This window comes from Salmo trutta, chromosome 7 (assembly GCF_901001165.1).
Source record: "Salmo trutta chromosome 7, fSalTru1.1, whole genome shotgun sequence".
NCBI classification, from domain to species: domain Eukaryota; kingdom Metazoa; phylum Chordata; class Actinopteri; order Salmoniformes; family Salmonidae; genus Salmo; species Salmo trutta.
The window spans coordinates 58,264,487-58,288,394 of record NC_042963.1 but is presented as its reverse complement, the minus strand read 5'-3'; the positions used below and the strand labels follow the sequence as shown (position 1 = coordinate 58,288,394).

Genomic DNA, 23,908 nt, shown 5'->3' with positions numbered 1-23,908 from the left:
ATGCACCAATTTGTAAGTCGCTCTGGATAAGACGTAAATGTAAATGTAAAATGTGATGTGTGTGTAGCATGAATGTATGTGTGTATGTGGATGTGTGCTTGTCTGTGTGGGTATGTCTGCGAGGGTGTGTGTATGTCTGTGAGGGTGTGTGTGTGTGTATGTCTGTGAGGGTGTGTGTGTATGTCTGTGAGGGTGTGTATGTGTGCACTAAGGTGCAGAGAATCAGAGCAGAAGGTCATTCCAAACGTTCAGCAGTCTGGTGGCTTGTAGATCGAAACAGTCTCTGAGCCTGTTGGTATCAGACCTCATGCTCCGATATAGTCTGGTGGCTTGTAGATCGAAACAGTCTCTGAGCCGGTTGGCATGCTCTCGATGGTGCAGTGGTAATATTTGGAGGAGACCCGGGGCGGCATGCTGAACTTCTTCATCCGCCTTAGGAATTAGAGGCTCCCTCTTGACAAGAGTGGTGTTGTTGTTGGTCAATGTCAAGTCCTCGGTGATGTGGACGACCAGGAACAAAAAACTGCCGACTTTGTTTTGCTGCCATTATTCCACCTTTATTTCAACAAGGAACACAGACTGAGACCCAAGGTGTCTTTTACAGCTGGGCTCTGCGTATACATGTTTACACATACAGTTTAGGTACAATGATTAAGAAACTACACAAGACAAACAAAACGATCACAGATAACGCAAAAAAAATACAGCAACAGATTTAATTTACACACAGGCTATTCTACTAACAGCACAAGAACTTGCATTACCCGAAGCAGTTACAAGCAATACAAAAATAAAAATCCTCCAATAAATATTTAAAATGAGCAAGGGGGACAAGAGTCTCAAGTTTAAGTTTAGTCTGCAGGCTATTCCATAGGCAAGGAGCGTAACAGGAAAAGGCAGCCATACCCAACTCTGTGAAAATCGCATGGGCCTCAAGTGTAATCCATGCTTGAGACCTGGTTTTAGGAATTCTAATATTGATGAGTGATGATAAATAAGAAGGTAGCTTATTCAGAAGTGCTTTATAGACAAACACAAGAGCATGTCTCGTCTCACGGACAGCGAAGTCCAAACCCACATGTTGATATAAAACACAGTGGTGAGTTCTGTAGTTAGCACCAGTAATAAACCTAAGTGCCCAATGATAAGTAGCATCCAGCGATTTAAGAGTTGATGCTGTAGCATGCAGATAATATCCCCATAATCTATAACAGACATAAAAGTATCTTGCACAATTTGTCTTCTATTTGTAGAGGACAAACACGTCCTGTTTCTATAGAGGAAGCCTAGCTTGATTTTTAGCCGTTTACAAAGTTTGTCAATATGCAATTCAAATTTATCAGGCCTACAACCGTGGTATCATCAGCGAACTTCATGATGGAGTTGGTGTCATGCAAACCAACGCAGTCGTGGGTGAACAGGGAGTACAGCAGAGGACTGAGGACACATCCCTGGGGGGCGGCCCTGTGTTACGAGTCAGTGTGGAAGTGGTGTTGTTGCCAATCCTCACAGCCTATGGTCTGCCCATGAGGAAGTTCAGGATGCAGTTTCAGAGGGTAGTGTCCAGACACAGGGCTCTGAGCTTGGTGTTGAGCTTGGAGGGAACAATGGTGTTGAATGCTGAACTGTAGTCAATGAACAGCATTCTCACATAGGTGTTCCTCTTGTCCAGATGTGTTACGGCCATGTGAACAGCAATGGAAATGGCATCTTCCGTGGATCTGTTGGAGCGGTTGGTAAACTGGAGTGAGTCCAGTGTGCCTGGCATCCTGGCCTTGACGTGGGCCATGACCAGCCTCTCCAAGCTCTTCATGGGGTGAGTGCAATAGCCTTGTTTTTACATGGGCACTGGGATGACGTGGACTCCTTGAAGCAGGTGGGGACGACAGCCTGGGATGGCGGTGGACTCCTTGATGCAGGTGGGGACTATAGATTGGGACAAGGACAGGTTGAAGATGTCCGCCAGCTGGTCAGCACACACTCTGAGGATACGGCCAGGGAGCCATCTGGGCTGGCGGCTTTGTGAGTATACAGTCTTTTGAAGGTTTTCCCTCACATCAGCTTTGGAGAGCGAAAGCACCTGGTCGTCCAGAGCAGCGAGAGTCTTCCTAGATCACTTCCCATTTAATCTCTAAAAGCCATACAGAACTTTCTGCTGTCGCTTGCCTTTCTCTGCCATTTTTCCAACTGTTAACAACGATGATGTAGTGGTGGAGAGTTGACTCCAAAATAATTGATTCCTCGACATTTCTGAGTGTCAAGACTCGATTTCGCTAGGAATCGACTCTAAAGATTCTGTATTTCTGGAACGGTGGAGACAGAATAGTTGACGTACCTCAGATCACAAAACACTGGGACGGAGAGAGAGAGGAGGGGCCAGTATAGGCAGGTCAGTCACCAGGCAGACCATGTCGGAACCGTGCACTAGGCCTATCTCAAATCAAACTTTATTTGTCAAATGCGCCAAATAGAACAAGTGTAGACTTTACAGTGAAATGCTTACTTACAAGCCCTTAACCAACAGTGCAGTTCAAGAAGAAGAAAATGTGTCGTGTTTTGCCACGCAGTCGTGGGTGAACAGGGAATACAGGAGGGGACTAAGTACACACCCCTGAGCGGCCCCAGTGTTAAGGATCAGCGTGGCAGATGTGTTGTTACCTACCCTTACCACCTGGGGGCGGCCCGTCAGGAAGTCCAGGATCCAGTTGCAGAGGGAGGTGTTTAGTCCCAGAGTCCTTAGCTTATTGATGAGCTTTGAGGGCACTATGGTGTTGAATGCTGAGCTGTAGTCAATGAACAGCATTCTCACATAGGTGTTCCTTTTGTCCAGGTGAGAAAGGGCAGTGTGGAGTGTGATTGAGATTGCGTCATCTGTGGATCTGTTGGGGCGGTATGCGAATTGGAGTGGGTCTAGAGTTTCTGGGATGATGGTGTTGATGTGAGCCATGACCAGCCTTTCAAGGCACTTCATGGCTACCGACATCAGTGCTACGAGGCGGTAATCATTTAGGCAGGTTACCTTGGTGTTGTTGGGCACAGGGACTATGGCTTGAAACATGTTGGTATTACAGACTCGGTCAGGGAGAGGTTGAAAATGTCAGTGAAGACATTTGCTAGTTGGTCCGCGCATGCTTTGAGTACACGTCCTGGTAATCCGTCTGGCCCAGTGGCTTTGTGAATATTGACCTGTTTAAAGGTTTTGTTCACATCGGCTACCGAGAGCGTTATCACAAGGTCATCCAGAACAGCTGGTGCTCTCGTGCATGCTTCAGTGTTGCTTGCCTCGAAGCGAGCATAGAAGTCATTTAGCTTGTCTGGTAGGCTCGTGTCACTGGGTTTCCCTTTGTTGTCCGTAATAGTTTTCAAGCCCTGCCACATCCGATGAGCATCAGAGCCGGTGTAGTAGGATTCAGTCTTAATCCTGTATTGACGCTTTGCCTGTTTGATGGTTCGTCTGAGGGCATAAAGGGATTTCTTATAAGCGTCCGGATTAGTCTCCCACTCTAGCCTTTAGCTCGATGCGGATGTTGCCTGAAATCCATGGCTTCTGGTTGGGATATGTACGTACGGTCACTGTGGGGAAGACGTCGTCGATGCACTTATTGATGAAGCCGGTGACTGAGGTGGTGTACTCTTCAATGCCATTGGATGAACCCCGGAACATATTCCAGTCTGTGCTGCAAAACAGTCCTGTAGTTTAGCATCTGCTTCATCTGACCACTTCCGTATTGAGCTAGTCACTGGTACTTCCTGCTTTAGTTTTTGCTTGTAAACAGGAGGATACAATTATGGTCAGATTTGTCAAATGGAGGGCAGGGGAGGGCTTTGTATGCATCTCTGTGTGTGGAGTAAAAGGTGGTCTAGGATTTCTTTTTCTCTGGTTGCACATTTGACATGCTGGTAAAAATGTTGTTAAACTGATTTAAGTTTGCATGAATTAAAGTCCCCGGCCACTAGGAGCGCCGCTTCTGAGTGAGCATTTTCTTCTTTGCTTATGGCCTTATAGAGTTGGTTGAGAGCGGTCTTAGTGCCAGCATCGCTCTGTGGTGATAAAAAGATGGCTACGAATAATACAGATGAGAACTCTCTTGGTAGATAGAGTACCTTATGATAAGCTGTAGACCTACCTCAGGCGAACAATACCTCGAGACTTCTTTAATATAAGACATCGCGCACCAGCTGTTATTGACAAATAGACACCCCCCCCCACCCCTCGTCTTACCAGAGGTTGCGTCTCCGTTCTTCCGGTGAATGGAAAATCCCACCAGCTCAAAATTATCCTTATCTTCGTTCAGCCACGTCTCGGTGAAACATAAGATGTTACAGTTTTTAATGTCCCGTTGGATAATCTTAATAATATACATTTTATTTTCCAATGATTGCACGTTAGCAAGAAGGATGGAAGGCAGTGGGAGTTTACTCGCTCGCCTCCGGATTCCCAGAAGGATCCCCGATCTGCGTCCCCTTTTCCGGTGTCTTTTCTTCATGCAAAAGGTGTGGATCTGGGCCTGTTCCAGTGAAAGCAGGATCTCCTTCTCGTCGACTCGTTAAAAGGAAAAAGTTTCTTCTAGTCCGCAGTGAGTAATCGCTGTTCTGATGTCCAGAAGTTATTTTCGGTCATAAGAGACAATAGCAGCAACATTATGTACACAATAAGTAAAAAAAAAAAAAAAAAGTTCTACAAAAGGCTAAAAAAAATAACCAAATAGCACAATTGGTTGGGAGAATGTAAAACGTCAGCCATGTTCTTCAGCGCCATATTGAAGTCTATCAGTATAGGCAGGTCAGCCACCAGACAGACAGAACCGTACACTAGGTCTATCTATCAGTATAGACAGGTCAGCCACCAGACAGACAGAACCGTACACTAGGTCTATCTATTGGCAATCAAAAAGCTGCATCTCACAATTTCTTGGCTTGCAATGTCTCGCGGCTAGGATATTCTACACGCAACAGACGGAAGAGTGAACACACACTTGCAACATAATTGGCGTAATGAATAGGCCCTGAGGCGAGTCAGAGTTTAAGAGAGAGGAGGGGGCAGGCAGAAGAAAAACCCATTGTGATCCTGTCTTGGTAATCTGTCTTGTACGCCTCTCAAATTCACCAGTTCACCTCTTCCTCTCTGGTTTTATTTAATTTACACAACTTTCCCAAGACCTTTATAGCCATATAGTCTAATTAGGTTGTAACTTGGCTATCTACACACACAGGATACCAGTACTGAGTCCATGTGCAGGGGTATGAGGTAATAACATGGCTATATACACAGGATACCAGTACTGAGTCCATGTGCAGGGGTATGAGGTAATAACATGGCTATATACACAGGGTACCAGTACTGAGTCCATGTGCAGGGGTATGAGGTAATAACATGGCTATATACACAGGGTACCAGTACTGAGTCCATGTGCAGGGGTACGAGGTGATAACATGGCTATATACACAGGGTACCAGTACTGAGTCAATGTGCAGGGGTACGAGGTGATAACATGGCTATATACACAGGGAGTACCAGTACTGAGTCCATGTGCAGGGGTACGAGGTAATAACATGGTTATATACAGGGAGTACCAGGTAATAACATGGCTATATACAGGGAGTACCAGGTAATAACATGGTTATATACAGGATACCAGTACAGAGTCCATGTGCAGGGGTACGAGGTAATTTACGTAAATATGTACATATTGGTAGCGATAAAGTCACTAGGCAACAGGATAGATAAACAGTAACAGCAGCATATGTGATAATCTAAAATATCTGCAAAAAAAAAAAAAAGGGTCATGCAGATAGTTAAATAGTGAGTTAAATAGTTAGTCTGGGTAGCTATTGGTTAACCATTTATCAGTCTTATGGCTTGGTGGTAGAAACTGTTCAGGGTTCTGTTGGTTCTAGACTTGGTGCATCGATTCCACAGATTCTGTTGACATAGTCGAGGCACGGTTCGTTCACAAGAACGGAGAGAAGGCCAGAGCAACGCACACCTTCTGAGCGGAGCCAGTCAGCACTTTCAAACTATCTAACCATTAACGTAACTGTTTTAAACCTGGATGTTTTATGCCATTTTATGAGGAATGTCTTACCTTATTTCAAAGTAGCCTAGCCAATATCCTGGTTTCAAAGTAGCCTAGCCAAAATCCTGGTTTCAAAGTAGCCTAGTCAAAATCCTGGTTTCAAAGCAGCCTAGTCAAAATCCTGGTTTCAAAGCAGCCTAGTCAAAATCCTGGTTTCAAAGCAGCCTAGTCAAAATCCTGGTTTCAAAGTAGCCTAGTCAAAATCCTGGTTTCAAAGTAGCCTAGTCAAAATCCTGGTTTCAAAGCAGCCTAGTCAAAATCCTGGTTTCAAAGTAGCCTAGTCAAAATCCTGGTTTCAAAGTAGCCTAGTCAAAATCCTGGTTTCAAAGTAGCCTAGTCAAAATCCTGGTTTCAAAGTAGCCTAGTCAAAATCCTGGTTTCAAAGCAGCCTAGTCAAAATCCTGGTTTCAAAGTAGCCTAGTCAAAATCCTGGTTTCAAAGTAGCCAAAATCCGACCATATAAATGCTGAGGGAATGACTATGTTAACATTTCCTTCCATTAAAAACAGTTTTTTTCTCTCATGTTCTATTGGTTTACAAAATCAACCTTCTTTCAATATCCAGCAGCCAAAGGCAACCCATGCTAGCTAGTCGTTGCATCTTCAGATATTTCTTCTTTATACATTTATAACAAAGGTCATCTCTGTCTCATTAAACCGTTCTCATGTGAGGTACACTTTGAAAGTCTACCGCCGTGTGGTCATCGCTGCGCTTTAATGTGAAGAAATAATAGTTTATGAACACTTGAAGCTAAACGTTCTGATCTGTTGCATCATCTTTGTTGCTTTAAAAAAAAAGTTACTGTCCCTGAACCGTCCCAGAGTCTGTTCGGAACCGTCCCAGAGTCTGTCCGGAACCGCCCCAGAGTCTGTCCGCCCCAGAGTGCCCCAGAGTCTGTCCGGAACCGTCCCAGAGTCTGTCCGGAACCGTCCCAGAGTCTGTCCGCCCCAGAGTCTGTCCGGAACCGTCCCAGAGTCTGTCCGGAACAGTCCCAGAGTCTGTCCGGAACCGTCCCAGAGTCTGTCCGGAACCGCCCCAGAGTCTGTCCGGAACCGCCCCAGAGTCTGTCCGGAACCGCCCCAGAGTCTGTCCGGAACCGCCCCAGAGTCTGTCCGGAACCGTCCCAGAGTCTGTCCGGAACCGTCCCAGAGTCTGTCCGGAACCGTCCCAGAGTCTGTCCTGAACCGTCCCAGAGTCTGTCCTGAACCGTCCCAGAGTCTGTCCGGAACCGTCCCAGAGTCTGTCCGGAACCGTCCCAGAGTCTGTCCGGAACCGCCCCAGAGTCTGTCCGGAACCGTCCCAGAGTCTGTCCGCCCCAGAGTCTGTCCGGAACCGCCCCAGAGTCTGTCCGGAACCGCCCCAGAGTCTGTCCGGAACCGCCCCAGAGTCTGTCCGGAACCGCCCCAGAGTCTGTCCGGAACCGCCCCAGAGTCTGTCCGGAACCGTCCCAGAGTCTGTCCGGAACCGTCCCAGATGTATTGTTATCATCCCGGGAAGATGGGACGCCTTTAAATTTAAGCCCTGCCCTCAAGGCTCCGTTTTACGCCCAATCTTATTCCTTATCTACCCCCTTGGTCTCCAAATTCCACTGATTATACACAGAGCAACATATATATGTGTTTGTGGGACCAATAAGAAAAGCTGATATTTACGTGTGAGACTTGATGGTGGGTGGCAGCTGCTTGTAGTCTCCAGCCAGGATACACTTCCTGCCTCTGAGCAGAGCGATCCAGCAAGAGCTCTCCAGCGCCTGGGCACACTCATCGATCACCACCCAGTCAAAATGGTCTACAGGTAGGTTCTTCAGAGGGCCACCATCATTAGCACCTGGACACAACACAGACAGGTAATATTAAATTGTTCAATAGGACACCATCGAGTCAAAATGGAGACATAGGGTTGTGTTCATTAGGCACCAAAGGGAAGAAAACAGACTGAAATAATAAAGGGGCTACCAGGACTTGTTCAATCAGAAATGCACATTTTCCTTCTTTTTTTTTTGCAAAACATTTTGAAACGTTTTATAGTGTGTGCCCCTAATGAACAACTGTTGATATCCACCATCACTCACCTGTGTTAGTAGCTAGAACAACATCAGCACGTTTGAGGACCTCAGCAATGGCTGTAGCTTCCCTGGTCCTCAGCTCTTTCCTCAGCTCTCCTACCTCCCTCTTCAGGTGGATCCGATCTCGTTTGTCATTCATCTTCTTCATCCCCATCTTCACCATACATTGAGAAAACACAACAATAGCAAAACCTAGAAGCCTTCCAATACATACTGAAAAATACACAGAGAAAATGACCTGATTATCTAAGCCTAAAAGTGTTTCACAAATCCGAATGCGAGGAGCTGGGAGTTGATCAATGATTTTGACATGTAGAATTTCTGGACATTGATATACTGTAATACAGTACCAGTCAAAAGTTTGGACACACCTACTGATTCAAGGGTTTTTCTTTATTTTTACTATTTTCGACATTGTAGAATAATAGTGAAGACATCGAAGTTATTAAATAACACATATGGAATTATGTAGTAAACAAAAAAGTGTAAAACAAATATATTTTATATTTGAAGAATCTCAAATATAAAATATATTTTGATTTGTTTAACACTTCTTTGGTTACTACATGATTCCATATGTGTTATTTCATAGTTTTGATGTCTTCACTATTATTCTACAATGTAGAAAAAAGTAAAAATAAAAACCCTTGAATCAGTAGGTGTCCAAACTTTTGACTGGTACTGTATTACAGTAACTTCTGATACCAAAATATCTGTTATCATAATTTACCAGTGTCTACTGGAAATTCATCATACTCACATAAAGATGTGATTATCATTGATACCATATTATCAATACTCACAAAAGCTTTGTCAATGTCTTTGCGTATATCAGCGATGATGTTGGTGTTGTCACTGTGAGCGAGGACGGCGTCTAGCGAGTGTTTCTGAATGGACTCTAGCAGGCGGGCAGGGTGACCCAGTCTCAGGACCTTAGCTTTGGCCTTAGCCAAACGCTCTACCAGGTTATCCACCGCCACGTTAGAACCAGCACAGCACAGGACCTACGGGGCAAACAGAGAATTTTTAGGGCCTTCCTCTGATACCGCCTAGTATATAGGTCCAGGATGGCAGGAAGCTTGGCCCCAGTGATGTACTGGGCCGTTCGCACTACCCTCTGCAGCGCCTTACGGTCGGAGGCCGAGCAGTTGCCATACCAGGTGGTGATGCAACCGCTCAGGATGCTCTCGATGGTGCAACTGTAGAACCTTTTGAGGATCTGGAGACCCATGACAAATCTGTTTAGTCTCCTGAGGGGAAAAAGGTGTTGTCGTGCACTCTTCACGACTGTTTTGGTGTGTTTGGACCATAATAGTTGGTTGGTGATGTGGACACCAAGGAACTTGATACTCTCAACCTGCTCCACGCCTGTTTGATGGTTCGTCTGAGGGGGGTAGCGGGATTTCTTATAAGCGTCCGGATTAGTGTCCCAATCCTTGAAAGCGGCAGCTCTACCCTTTAGCTCAGTGTAGATCTTGCCTGTGATCCATGGCTTCTGGTTGGGGTATGTAGCTCGGTTACCAATAAGAGTCTGAATCTGGCCCAAGTGTGACTAACAAAACAATCAAGCCATTATTATGATTACAAAGGATTACCTGAACCATATTTAAAATGGATAACCCTAAACCATATTTAAAGGGATAACCTAAACCATATTTTAAAGGGATAACCTAAACCAGATTTAAAGGGATTACCTAAACCAGATTTAAAGCCAGATTCTGCAATTTATTGACTTGTGCGCCATAATTATCAAGCATTGACAATTTTCTCTTGATAAGAATGGACACACCAATGTACTGTATGACATAATCTCTACCTTCTGTCCCTGTTTGACCGCTTGCAGGATGATTTCCACCACAGTGGTTGTCTTGCCGGTGCCTGGCGGTCCGTGTATTACAGCTACCTCTCTCTGAGACAGAGCAAACGACACCGCCTGTCTCTGAGACTCATCCAGACCAGTGTTCAGGAAAGACAGATCATCTGAACAAAGAAGAGAGAATTGTCAATCTTATATTTGCATCTGACAGTTGTGACATTTTTTTCTGATGTCCAAAATCACAAAAGGCAATAATTTTCACATTCTTCTATTTCAGAGAGTATAATTTCAGATCTGGTGTGATACAGTAAGCTCATAACATATTCCTGAGAGGAAGCCTTACTTGGTTGTGATATAGAGCCAGGTTCTGAATAGCCAAAGAGAACGCTGATCAAATCAGCAGCTGGTCCACTGCTGTACCCATTCAGAGTGTTCAAGGCCCTGTGGACAACAAGTAACGGAATAGGTTAGGATTAGAGTTAGGTTAGTGTTAAGGTCAAACGGTTAAACTCAGGCATTGGTTTTCTTACGAACTTTTTCATGCGTTTGTATGTGACATCGTTAGCCAGCTTCATGAGGTTGTACAAAGCGTCCGTGTCCAGGTTGAGCCCGTCTGGCGAGTCCTCACAGGCTACGGTTACAGCCGACTGACTGATGCGGGTCACGACACCAGTACACAGCTGGGAGGACGGCTTACAGCCATCCAGGTCATACAGACCCACTATGTCTCCTGCAACCACAGACAAACCAATCAGAGAGTTAGTTTAGTCTATGTAAATAGCCTTTTCATTACATTTACATTTAAGTCATTTAGCAGACGCTCTTATCCAGAGCGACTTACAAATTGGTGCATTCACCTTATGATATCCAGTGGAACAACCACTTTACAATAGTGCATCTAAATCTTTTTTTTGGGGGGGGGGGGGGGGTTAGAAGGATTACTTTATCCTATCCCAGGTATTCCTTAAAGAGGTGGGGTTTCAGGTGTCTCCGGAAGGTGGTGATTGAGTCCGCTGTCCTGGCGTCGTGAGGGAGCTTGTTCCGCCATTGGGGTGCCAGAGCAGCGAACAGTTTTGACTGGGCTGAGCGGGAACTGTGCTTCCTCAGAGGTAGGGAGGCGAGCAAGCCAGAGGTGGATGAACGCAGTGCCCTTGTTTGGGTGTAGGGCCTGATCAGAGCCTGAAGGTACGGAGGTGCCGTTCCCCTCACAGCTCCGTAGGCAAGCACCATGGACTTGTAGCGGATGCGAGCTTCAACTGGAAGCCAGTGGAGAGAGCGGAGGAGCGGGGTGACGTGAGAGAACTTGGGAAGGTTGAACACCAGACGGGCTGCGGCGTTCTGGATGAGTTGTAGGGGTTTAATGGCACAGGCAGGGAGCCCAGCCAACAGCGAGTTGCAGTAATTCAGACGGGAGATGACAAGTGCCTGGACTAGGACCTGCGCCGCTTCCTGTGTAAGGCAGGGTCGTACTCTGCGAATGTCGTAGAGCATGAACCTACAGGATCGGGTCACCGCCTTGATGTTAGTGGAGAACGACAGGGTGTTGTCCAGGGTCACGCCAAGGTTCTTAGCACTCTGGGAGGAGGACACAAGGGAGTTGTCAACCGTGATGGCGAGATCATGGAACGGGCAGTCCTTCCCCGGGAGGAAGAGCAGCTCCGTCTTGCCGAGGTTCAGCTTGAGGTGGTGATCCGTCATCCACACTGATATGTCTGCCAGACATGCAGAGATGCGATTCGCCACCTGGTTATGCTGTTTGTGCTTTTTGCCAACTCCAATGGCCATAGGAGTTGGCAGGACATCAAATATATGGAACCAGGTTAGTCTTACATACAGTAGATAAATAAAAAGACGGCTAGACCATAAGCTATGACATTCAACGCTCTTACCGGGTCCAAAGTTGTTGCTAGGCAGCACAGAGACGCCCATGTGTTTTCTGGGTTCTAGAAGGAGTAGTGATCGTCCATAAAGGCCAGTTGACTGGCTTCCTATCTGCAGCTTCAGAAGACAAACGCCTTTACTCTGGAGATCTTTCAGAGAGACATTCTCCTGCCATAGCCTGCAGGTACACAACAAGAGGAAACATTCAGATTCAGAACGCTTCAATGTCCTCAATGAGGCAATTCATTTAGCAACGAACGCAATACATTCTGACCAAAACATCTTTAAAAACAACAACAGAAAGGAAACATGGTTAGTTTTGCATGGTTCTGTTGGATGGGGTCTTCAATACAAAACGACACCGGTTATGGAAGGGGCCAGGGGCCACATTCTGGCTCCTGGGGGCCACATTCTGGCTCTTGGGGGCCACATTATGTATGACGCATTGTGACCTAAAAGGCATAACTGATGTTAACTCAACACTGAGACACTTGTATTGCACACTTGTTGTCGGATGTGAAGGATTTCCTTCAGACACACGACGAGGCCCAAATCCCCGTCATACGCATGAAGAAAAGATGGAGACATCGGGGTCGTAGGTTGGGGTGCCTTGTAAGAATTCGACTGCGAGTGGGTAACCCGCCTCTACCATCCGTTCTATTGGCCAACGTGCAATCACTGGAGAATAAACCGGATGAGCTCCGATCAACGGGACATTAACCTCTCTAGGGTCGGCGGGACGAAATCGTCCCACCTACTCAACAGCCAGTTGAATCCCGTGGTGCGTTATTCAAATACCTTAGAAATGCTATTACTTCAATTTCTCAAACATATGACTATTTTACAACATTTTAAAGACAAGACTCTCGTTAACCTGTTTGGTATAGGGGGCAGTATTGAGAATTTTGGAAAAAATATGTTCCCATTTTTAACTGCCTCCTACACCAACTCAGAAGCTAGAATATGCATATTATTGTTCAGGTTTGGATAGAAAACACTCTGAATTTTCTAAAACTGTTTGAATGGTGTCTGTGAGTATAACAGAACTCCTATGGCAGGCAAAAACCTGACAAGGCTTCAAGCAGGAAGTACCCTGTCTGACAAGGAGTCGTGCGTCTTACCTCTTTTTATTGAAAAGTAAGGATCTTAGCTGTAACGTGACAATTCCCAGGGCTCCAATAGGCTCTCAGAGCCCGCGAAATAACTGAAGGTTTACGAGGGAACCTCAGGTTGAAATATATTATCGCCTTTTGTAAGTGGATGCTCGGAGGACCTTTCAATGATGCGCGTGCATGAGTCGCTTCTGAGGAGAAATTTTATTCGGCTGTTTAGGCTCAATGCATACTCCCGGTCGGAATATTAACACTTCTCTATGACATAAATGGCATAAAAATTGGTTTTAAACAGCGGTTGACATGCTTCGAAGTACGGTAATGGAATATTTAGACATTTTTGACACGCCAATGCGCCATGCGCGACACCGCGAAGAAGCATTCTAGAACTCACGAACAAAACGTCGCTGTTTGGATATAACGATGGATTATTTGGGACCAAACCAACATTTGTTATTGAAGTAGAAGTCCTGGCAGTGTATTCTGATGAAGAACAAGCAAGGTAAGAACATCTTTCTTATAGGAAATGTGATTTTGGTGGATGCTGACCTGGGTGGGTATCTAAATAGCTAGCCCTGTAATGCCGGGCTATGTACTTAGATTATTGCAAAATGTGCTTCATCCGAAAAGCTATTTTAAAATCGGACATATCGAGTGCATAGAGGGGTAATGTATCTATAATTCTTAAAATAATTGTTATGCTTTTTGTGAACGTTTATCGTGAGTAATTTAGCAAACTGTTAGTAAATTCACCGGAAGTTTGCGGTGGTTATGCTTTTTCTGAACGTCACATGCTAATGTAAAAAGCTGGTTTTTGATATAAATATGAACTTGATTGAACAGACATGCATGTATTGTATAACACAATGTCCTAGGTGTGTCATCTGATGAAGATTATAAAAGGTTAGTGCTGCATTTAGCTGTGGTTTGGGTTTATGTGACATGATATGCTAGCTTGAAAAATGGGTGTCAGATTTTTTCTGGCTGGGCACTCTGCTGACATAATCTAATGTTTTGCTTTTGTTGTAAAGCCTTTTTGAAATCGGACAGTGGGGTTAGATTAACGAGATTCTTGTCTTTAAATAGCTGTGAAATAGTCATATGTTTGAGAAATTGAAGTTATAGCATTTCTAACGATTCAAAAATCGCGCCACTGGATTTCAGTGGCTGTTACGTAGGTGGGACGAGTTCGTCCCACATGTACTAGAGAGGTTAATCTAACCACACTGTCCGATTTCAAAAAGGCTTTACAACGAAAGCAAAACATTAGATTATGTCAGCAGAGTACCCAGCCAGAAATAATCAGACACCCATTTTTCAAGCTAGCATATAATGTCACATAAACCCAGAAGACAGCTAAATGCAGCACTAACCTTTGATGATCTTCATCAGATGACAACCCTAGGACATTATGTTATACAATACATGCATGTTTTGTTCAATCAAGTTCATATTTATATCAAAAACCAGCTTTTTACATTAGCATGTGACGTTCAGAACTAGCATACCCCCCGCAAACTTCCGGTGAATTTACTAAATTACTCACGATAAACGTTCACAAAAAACATAACAATTATTTAAAGAATTATAGATACAGAACTCCTCTATGCACTCGCTACCGATTTTAAAATAGCTTTTCGGTGAAAGCACATTTTGCAATATTCTCAGTAGATAGCCCGGCATCACAGGGCTAGCCATTTAGACACCGACCAAGTTTAGCCCTGACCAAAGTCAGATTTACTATAAGAAAAAATGTTACCACCTTTGCTGTCTTCGTCAGAGTGCACTCCCAGGACTTCTACTTCAATAACAAATGTTGGTTTGGTTCAAAATAATCCATAGTTATGTTCAAATATCCTCTGTTTTGTTTGTGAGTTCAAGACACTATCCGAATGGTAAAGAAGGGTGACGAGCACGACGCATTTCGTGACAAAAAAATTCTAAATATTCCATTACCGTACTTCGAAGCATGTCAACCGCTGTTTAAAATCAATTTTTATGCCATTTTTCTCGTACAAAAGCGATAATATTCCGACTGGGAAATCGTTTTTTAGTACAAAAAGAGAGAAAATAAAAGCATGGGATCCCCTCGTGCATGAGCCTCAGTCTGATGGCCCTCTGATCGACCACCATCCAAACGCGCTAAAGTTTTTCAGCCAGCGGCTGGAATTACATCATTCAGCTTTTTCCCGGGTTCTGAGAGCCTATGGGAGCCGTAGGAAGTGTCACGTTACAGCAAAGATCCTAAATGTTCAATAAACAGAGCCAAGAAGCCCAAGGAATGGTCAGAGAGGGTACTTCCTGTTTGGAATCTTCTCAGGTTTTTGCCTGCCATATGAGTTCTGTTATACTCACAGACACCATTCAAACAGTTTTAGAAACTTTAGGGTGTTTTCTATCCAAAGCTAATAATTATATGCATATTCTAGTTTCTGGGCAGGAGTAGTAACCAGATTAAATCGGGTACGTTTTTTATCCAGCAGTGCAAATACTGCCCCCTATCCCCAACAGGTTAACAACTGTACTATCTTATGTTTCACGAGTCGTGGCTGAACGACGACATGGATAACATACAGCTGGCTGGGTTTACGCTGCATCGGCAAGAGAGAACATACAGCTGGCTCCGGTAAGACAAGGGGTGGCGGTCTGTGTGTATTTCTAAATAACAGCTGGTGCAAGAAATCAAATACTAATGAAGTCTCAATACTCGCCTGAGGTAGAGTACCTCATGATAAGCTGTAGACCACACTATCTACCAAGAGAGTTCTCATCTATATTATTTGTAGCCGTCTATTTACCACCACAAACCGATGTTGGCACTAAGACTGCACTCAACCAACTCTATAAGGCCATAAGCAAACAAGAACATTATCATTCAGAGGCGGCGTTCCTAGTGGCCGGGGACTTTAATGCAGGGAAACTTAAAATCTGTTTTACCTCATTTCTACCAGCATGTTACATGTGCAACCAGAGAAAAAATGTCAAATAAAACTCTCGACCATCCTTTACACCACACACAGAGATGCGTACAAAGCTCTCCCTCCATTTGGCAAATCTGACCATAATTCTATCCTCCTGATTCCTGGTTATAAGCAAAAACTAAAGCAGAAAGCACCAGTGACTCGGTCTATATGGAAGTGGTCAGATGATGCAGATGCTAAGCTACAGGACTGTTTTGCAGCACAGACTGGAACATGTCACCGGCTTTATCACTAAGTGCATCGATGACGTCGTCCACACAGTGCATACCCCAACCAGAAGCCATGGATTATAAGCAACATCCCCACTGAGCTAAAGAGTAGAGCTGCCGCTTTCAAGGAGCGGGAGACTAAGAGGCTGACTACACAGCTCGCGTCACTTGCAAAATAAATGTAGAAATCTATATTATTCAATTACTACACCCACACTGCTTGAGTGCGCCAACGAGCGTCTGCGTTACCAAGGGCTAAAATAGAAGTCATTCCTATTTCAGACGCAGATCGCGCTGCAAGTCCTGCCTCTCCCATCTCCTCATTGGTTTATAGAAGCAGGTACCCACGTGCCATCTCCTCATTGGTTATAACCACGTGGGTGATTGAAAGACTAACTGTTTTGCCGGTTGTCATGGTAATACTATGAAAGTGTAGATGCCAATCACCCTATAAGTTCAAAGATGAAAAAGCCTGGAAGGAGAAGAGATGACTAGAAATGATTCGGTTGGCCGTTTAATGTGTGGATTAATTGTCGGAGTAGAGGACCTTGTGCATTTCAGGTAAAATAACAACTCAATGTTTATATCCCAGGACAAATTAGCTAGCAACAGCAAGCTAGCTAAATAGGACAAATTAGCTAGCAAGTGCAAGCTAGCTTAGCTAAATTGCCATAAAGGTTTAATGTATTTTGTCCCCCCCCCAAATTAATGTAATTGGTTCAAAGATTGTTTTGATATTTCAACCTGCGTGTGGTGATTGCGTTTGGTGTGGGGGGACAAAATACACTTATGCATGATGGCGCACGCGCGCAGCCAGTTTGTGTTCCGTGTAATCCGGACGCTTATAAGAAATCCCACTATGCCCTCAGCTGAACCATCAAACAGGCAAAGCGTCAATACAGGACTAAGATTGAATCGTACTACACCGGCTCTGACGCTCGTCAGATGTGGCAGGGCTTGCAAACTATTACGGACTACAAAGGGAAGCACAGTCGTGAGCTGCCCAGTGACACAAGCCTACCAGACAAGCTAAATGACTTCTATGCTCGCTTCGAGGCAAACAACACTGAGGCATGCATGAGAGCACCAGCTGTTCCGGACGACTGTGTGATCATGCTCTCCATAGCCGATGTGAATAAGACCTTTAAACAAGGCAACATTCACAAGGCCGCAGGGCCAGACGGATTACCAGGATGTGTGCTTCGAGCATGCGCAGACCAACTGGTAAGTGTCTTCACTGACATTTTCAATCTGTCCCTGACCAAGTCTGTAATACCAACATGTTTCAAGCAGACCACCATAGTCCCTGTGCCCAACAACACCAAGGTAGCCTGCCTAAATAACTACCAACCCGTAGCACTCACATCTGTAGCCATGAAGTGGTTTGAAAGGCTGGTCATGGCTCACACCATTATCCCAGAAACCCTGGACCCACTACAATTTGCATTCCGCCCCAAAAGATCCACAGATAATGTAATAGCCATTGCACTCCACACTGCCCTTTCCCACCTGGACAAAGGGAACAACTACGTGAGAATGCTGTTCATTGACTACAGCTCAGCATTCAACACCATAGTGCCCACGAAGCTCATCACTAAGCTAAGGACCCTGGGACTAAACACCTCCCTCTGCAACTGGATCCTGGACTTCCTGACGGGCCGCCCCCAGGTGGTGAGGGTAGGTAACAACATCTATCTGCCATGCTGATGCTCAACACGGGAGCCCCTAAGTGGTGCGTGCTCAGTCCCCTCCTGTACTCCCTGTTCACCCACGACTGCACGGCCAGGCACAACTCCAACACCATCATTAAGTTTGTTGACGACACAGTTGTAGGCCTGATCACCGACAATGATAAGAGCCTATAGGGAAGAGGTCAGAGACCTGGCCGTGTGGTTCCAGGACAACAACCTCTCCCTCAACGTAACCAAGACAAAGGAGATGATTGTGGACTACAGGAAAAGGAGGACCGAGCACACCCCCCATTCTCATCAACGGGTCTGTAGTGGAGCAGGTTGAGAGCTTCAAGTTCCTTGGTGTCCACATCACCAACAAACTATCATGGTCCAAACACACCAAGACAGTCGTGAAGAGGGCATGACAACGCCTATAGACTGAAAAGATTTGGCATGGTTCCTCATATCCTCAAAAAGTTCTACAGCTGCAACATCGAGAGCATCCTGAATGGTTGCATCACCGCCTGGTATGGCAACTGCTCGGCCTCCGCCTGCAAGGAACTACAGAGTGTAGTGCGTACGGCCCAGTACCGCACTGCAAGTGGTACCAGAGAGCCAAGTCTTGGACCAAAAGGCTTCTTAACAGCTTCTACCCCCAAGCCATAACACTCCTGAACAGCTAACCAAATGACTACCCGGACGATTTGCATTGTCGTCGTCCCCCCTCCCCCATTTTTACACTGCTGCTACTCTCTGTTTATTATCTATGTCCCCGCACACTGACTCCGTACCGGTACCCCCTGTATATAGACTTGTTACTGTTATATTATTGTTGCTCTTTAATTATGTTATTTTTCCTTCATTTTTATTTATAGTTTATTTAGTATATACTTTAACACTTATTTTTTCTTAACTGCATTGTTGCGTAAGGGCTTGTCAGTAAGCATTTCACTGTGAGGTCTAATACACCTGTTGTATTCAGCATTTCACTGTGAGGTCTACCTACACCTGTTGTATTCAGCATTTCACTGTAAGGTCTACCTACACCTGTTGTATTCAGCATTTCACTGTAAGGTCTACTACACCTGTTGTATTCAGCATTTCACTGTGAGGTCTACTACACCTGTTGTATTCAGCATTTCACTGTAAGGTCTACTACACCTGTTGTATTCAGCATTTCACTGTGAGGTCTACTACACCTGTTGTATTCAGCATTTCACTGTAAGGTCTACTACACCTGTTGTATTCAGCATTTCACTGTGAGGTCTACTACACCTGTTGTATTCAGCATTTCACTGTAAGGTCTACTACACCTGTTGTATTCAGCATTTCACTGTGAGGTCTACTACACCTGTTGTATTCAGCATTTCACTGTGAGGTCTACACCTGTTGTATTCAGCATTTCACTGTGAGGTCTACTACACCTGTCGTATTCAGCATTTCACTGTGAGGTCTACTACACCTGTTGTATTCAGCATTTCACTGTAAGGTCTACTACACCTGTTGTATTCAGCATTTCACTGTGAGGTCTACTACACCGGTTGTATTCAGCATTTCACTGTAAGGTCTACTACACCGGTTGTATTCAGCATTTCACTGTAAGGTCTACTACACCGGTTGTATTCAGCATTTCACTGTGAGGTCTACTACACCTGTTGTATTCAGCATTTCACTGTAAGGTCTACTACACCTGTTGTATTCAGCATTTCACTGTAAGGTCTACTACACCTGTTGTATTCAGCATTTCACTGAGGTCTACACCTGTTGTATTCAGCATTTCACTGTGAGGTCTACTACACCTGTTGTATTCAGCATTTCACTGTAAGGTCTACTACACCTGTTGTATTCAGCATTTCACCTTGAGGTCTACTACACCTGTTGTATTCAGCATTTCACTGTGAGGTCTACTACACCTGTTGTATTCAGCATTTCACTGTGAGGTCTACACCTGTTGTATTCAGCATTTCACTGTGAGGTCTACACCTGTTGTATTCAGCATTTCACTGTGAGGTCTACTACACCTGTTGTATTCAGCATTTCACTGTAAGGTCTACTACACCTGTTGTATTCAGCATTTCACTGTGAGGTCTACTACACCTGTTGTATTCAGCATTTCACTGTGAGGTCTACTACACCTGTTGTATTCAGCATTTCACTGTGAGGTCTACTACACCTGTTGTATTCAGCATTTCACTGTGAGGTCTACTACACCTGTTGTATTCAGCATTTCACTGTGAGGTCTACTACACCTGTTGTATTCAGCATTTCACTGTGAGGTCTACTACACCTGTTGTATTCAGCATTTCACTGTGAGGTCTACTACACCTGTTGTATTCAGCATTTCACTGTGAGGTCTACTACACCTGTTGTATTCAGCATTTCACTGTGAGGTCTACTACACCTGTTGTATTCAGCATTTCACTGTGAGGTCTACTACACCTGTTGTATTCAGCATTTCACTGTGAGGTCTACTACACCTGTTGTATTCAGCATGTCACTGTAAGGTCTACTACACCTGTTGTATTCAGCACGTGACAAACATGATATGATTCTAGTATAATATAAGAAGTGAAATACATACTTTGTCTCCTCGATCTCTGCTTCTCTCTCCTCCTGAAGGAGCTCTAGGGTCTTGGACACAAAGCATTCCACCTCCATTTCTCACTGAAATGACAAGCATAATGAACAGTTTATGTTAAAAAAAGGGCTTTATAAATACATTTGATTGACTGATCTACTGAGAGCTGATAGGGTGCTCCTGCCAAACTGTAATTGGTAGGTAGCTAACGCTTACATTTAGATTCTATTTGAAGTTGTCGTACATTAGGAGCAGAAGGTTGCAACAAAACAAGCCATGCAATGAATGAACAGCTTGATTTACAACATTAAAACCCATTCAGTGTGTCTACAACAGGCTCTCAGAGTGCTGGATAGACATCATCACTGTAACATCCTCACACGGTATGAGCTCCTGAGTTGGGAAATCAAACATCTCATTCCAAAATCATGGGCATTAACATGGAGTTGGTCCCCCCTTTGCTGCTATAACAGCCTCCTCTCTTCTGGGAAGGCTTTCCACTAGATGTTGGAACATTGCAGCAGGGACTTGCTTCCATTCAGCCACAAGAGCATTGATGAGATGGGGCACTGATTTTGGGTGATTAAGCCTGACTCGTAGTCGGCATTCCAATTCAGCCTAAAAATGTTCGATGGGGTTGAGGTCAGGGCTCTGTGCAAGCCAGTCAAGTTCTTCCACACCGATCTCGACAAACTATTTCTCTATGGACCTCGCTTTGTGCACGGGGGCATTGTTATGCTGAAACATGAAAGTGCCTTCCTCAAACTGTTGCCACAAAGATGGAAGCACAGACTCATATAGAATGCCACTGTATGCTGTAGTAAGATTTCTCGTCACTGGAACTAAGGGCCCCGAACCCAAAAAACCCCAGCCCCGGACCATTATAAACTTTACAGTTGGCACTATGCATTGGGGCAGGTTTCGTTCTCCTGGCATCCGCCAAACCCAGATTCTTCCGTCAGACTTCCAGATGGTGAAGCGCGATTCATCACTCCAGAGAATGTGTTTCCACTGCTCCAGAGTCCAATGGCGGTGAGCTTTACACCACTCCAGCCAACGCTTGGCGCATGGTGATCTTAGCCTCGTGTGCTGCTGCTCGGCCATGGAAACCCATTTCATGAAGCTACAGACAAACAGTTACTGTGCTTAAGTTCCTTCCAAAGGCAGTTTGGAACTCGGTAGGGAGTGTTGTAACCAAGGACAGAAAAGTTTTTACGTGCTTCAGCACTCATGGTCCCATTTTGTGAGGTTGTGTGGCCTACCATTTCACGGCTGAGCCGTTGTTGCTCCTAGACGTTTCCACTTCACAATAACAACATGTACAGTTGCCCCGGGGGCAGCTCTAGCAGGGCAGAAATTTGATGAACTGACTTGTTGTAAAGGTGGCATCCTATGACGGTGCCACGTTTAAAGTCACTGAGCTCTTCAGTACAGGCCATTCTGCTGCCAATGTTTGTCTATGGAGATTGCATGGCTGTGTGCACTACTGTATACACCTGTCAACAACGGGTGTGGCTGAAACAGACAAATCGACTAATTTGAAGGGGTGTCCACATACTTTTGTATATACAGTGCACCAACTATATAGTCCCTTCACACAAAAAAACATTAAGACATGGCTAAAGGACAATTACATCATTACTAGCTGTGTATTGCCACTTTTCATGTCTGTAGCTTGTGAGGTGTGCAAGGACTTTTTGTTGATTTGATGTATTATTATGTTTTGTTGTTTGTTGGGCTATTGCTCTGGGTTGTTATTGGAATTGTTTTTAATAAACAGCCAAGGGACTGCGGTTGAAAATTAGCCGGCATTTTTAGTGAAACGTTGATGAATTTTTACAGGGACAGTGAACGTTAAAAGAGCCAGCTAGCTAGGTAGGCTAACTAGCTAGCCTAACCATAGAGATATAGCTACTACTGTCATTTCATTAAAGAAAATAACACAAAGAACGACAGATTAACATTGTTAGATATAATTCCCAACTGCTTATTAAATATCCGTTCTCTAACGAAAGCAAACTAGTGTAGGTTAAAAAATAATAATAATTACCTGCTTATTGAATCAGTTTGAGTTGAACAAATTCATTATTTTCCTGTTCGGTGGATTAATGCGTAGTTTAGTAGTAAACATCTCTAAGGTATAGCGCCACCTGCTGAGCTGGAGCATGGGTTAGGTTGAACGTTTCTGAATAAATCTACTGACAGTTTATTTTATTTGGTACTTAAAAATATATATATTATTCTCTGTCCTTTGATTTTTCCTATAAATATTTTATGCTGTAATATTTGCTTATTTCATTGTGCGACTTCCATGAGCAAAAGTTGTAAATACAAAACTCTTATTTTGAAAACCATAATTGGAGGACCAGGAAGTGTCTCTTCTTCCTTTTTGGGGTTTTTTCATCTGCCAGCTGTCAAACAGCTCGTACACACCATAGAGAAGGATAGAGAAAGCAATGTATGACCATATTAGAGACACATATTTCCATCAGATTACACAGATCCACAAAGAATTCGAAAACAAATCTAATCTTGATAAACTCCCATATCTACTGGGTGAAATACCACAGTGTGCCATCACAGCAGGAAGATGTGTGACCTGTTGCCACAAGAAAAGGGCAACCAGTGAAGAACAAACACCATTGTAAATACAACCCATATTTATGTTTATTTATTTTCCCTTTTGTACATTAACCATTTGTACATTGTTACAACACTGTATATATACATAATATGACATTTGTAATGTCTTTATTCTTTTGAAACTTCTGTATGTTAAATGTTTACTGTTAATTTTGATTGTTTATTTCACTTTTGTATATTATCTATCTCACTTGCTTTGGCAATGTTAACATATGTTTCCCATGCCAATAAAGCCCCTTAATTGTAATTGAGAAAGCATCCCTATATCGTTTCTATAATGGCGTCTGCGCACAGGCAGCGCAATAAAGAACAATAACAATGGCGCTAACTCCGCCATGGTTCATTGGACAACGTCTACGCGAAAATGAATGGAGTTTTTGTAGGGGTTTTGGACAACTGCCAAAAATAAGGTCTTTGGTAAACACAGGCTGAGGAGATATTAAACATTTTGGTCTATGAGATCATCTCCATCAGCTAATGTCCCTGTTTGTGAATATTGAAGCATTTATGTAATAAAAAAAACCCACATAAAGCCTTCCTATTTCATGAAGGTCATGTTAACTGACTGATATTATCTCATAGTACAAAATTTAAAAGATTTTCTAAACCTGTGTTAATCTTGTTTTCTGTGTTTATCCCAAAACCCTGTATTTCCCAAGTAATTTCCCCCATAGGAATGGCTGAACGAACCAGAGGTAACTCCTTATATGGGGTTTAGGACTACAAACTGGAGAGCTCTATTGAGGCAACTTCCATTTTGAATTTGTCCATTTTCTTCTTCTTGATTGGCTTATTCCTTCTGATGACCCTGTTGGACATGACTCCAACATGGTCACCAAGGAGGGTTCAGCCAATGAAGTAGGAAGTTCCACC

General features: G+C 44.1%; 1 protein-coding gene across 1 annotated transcript in view; it reads right to left on the bottom strand.

Annotated features, from left to right (window-relative positions):
• The window catches only part of ighmbp2 (immunoglobulin mu DNA binding protein 2), a 35,628-nt gene extending 13,091 nt beyond the window's left edge, over nt 1-22,537 (bottom strand). The window contains exons 1-9 of the mRNA XM_029759529.1: nt 22,443-22,537; nt 20,396-20,478; nt 11,848-12,017; nt 10,493-10,688; nt 10,302-10,399; nt 9,959-10,122; nt 8,946-9,146; nt 8,149-8,296; nt 7,730-7,904 (exon numbers count right to left, since the gene is read on the bottom strand). Coding sequence (XP_029615389.1) covers nt 7,730-7,904; nt 8,149-8,296; nt 8,946-9,146; nt 9,959-10,122; nt 10,302-10,399; nt 10,493-10,688; nt 11,848-12,017; nt 20,396-20,472 — 1,229 coding nt within the window. The 5' untranslated portion in view covers nt 20,473-20,478; nt 22,443-22,537. The remainder of the gene's footprint in view (nt 1-7,729; nt 7,905-8,148; nt 8,297-8,945; nt 9,147-9,958; nt 10,123-10,301; nt 10,400-10,492; nt 10,689-11,847; nt 12,018-20,395; nt 20,479-22,442) is intronic.
• Nucleotides 22,538-23,908: the final 1,371 nt, after the last annotated feature.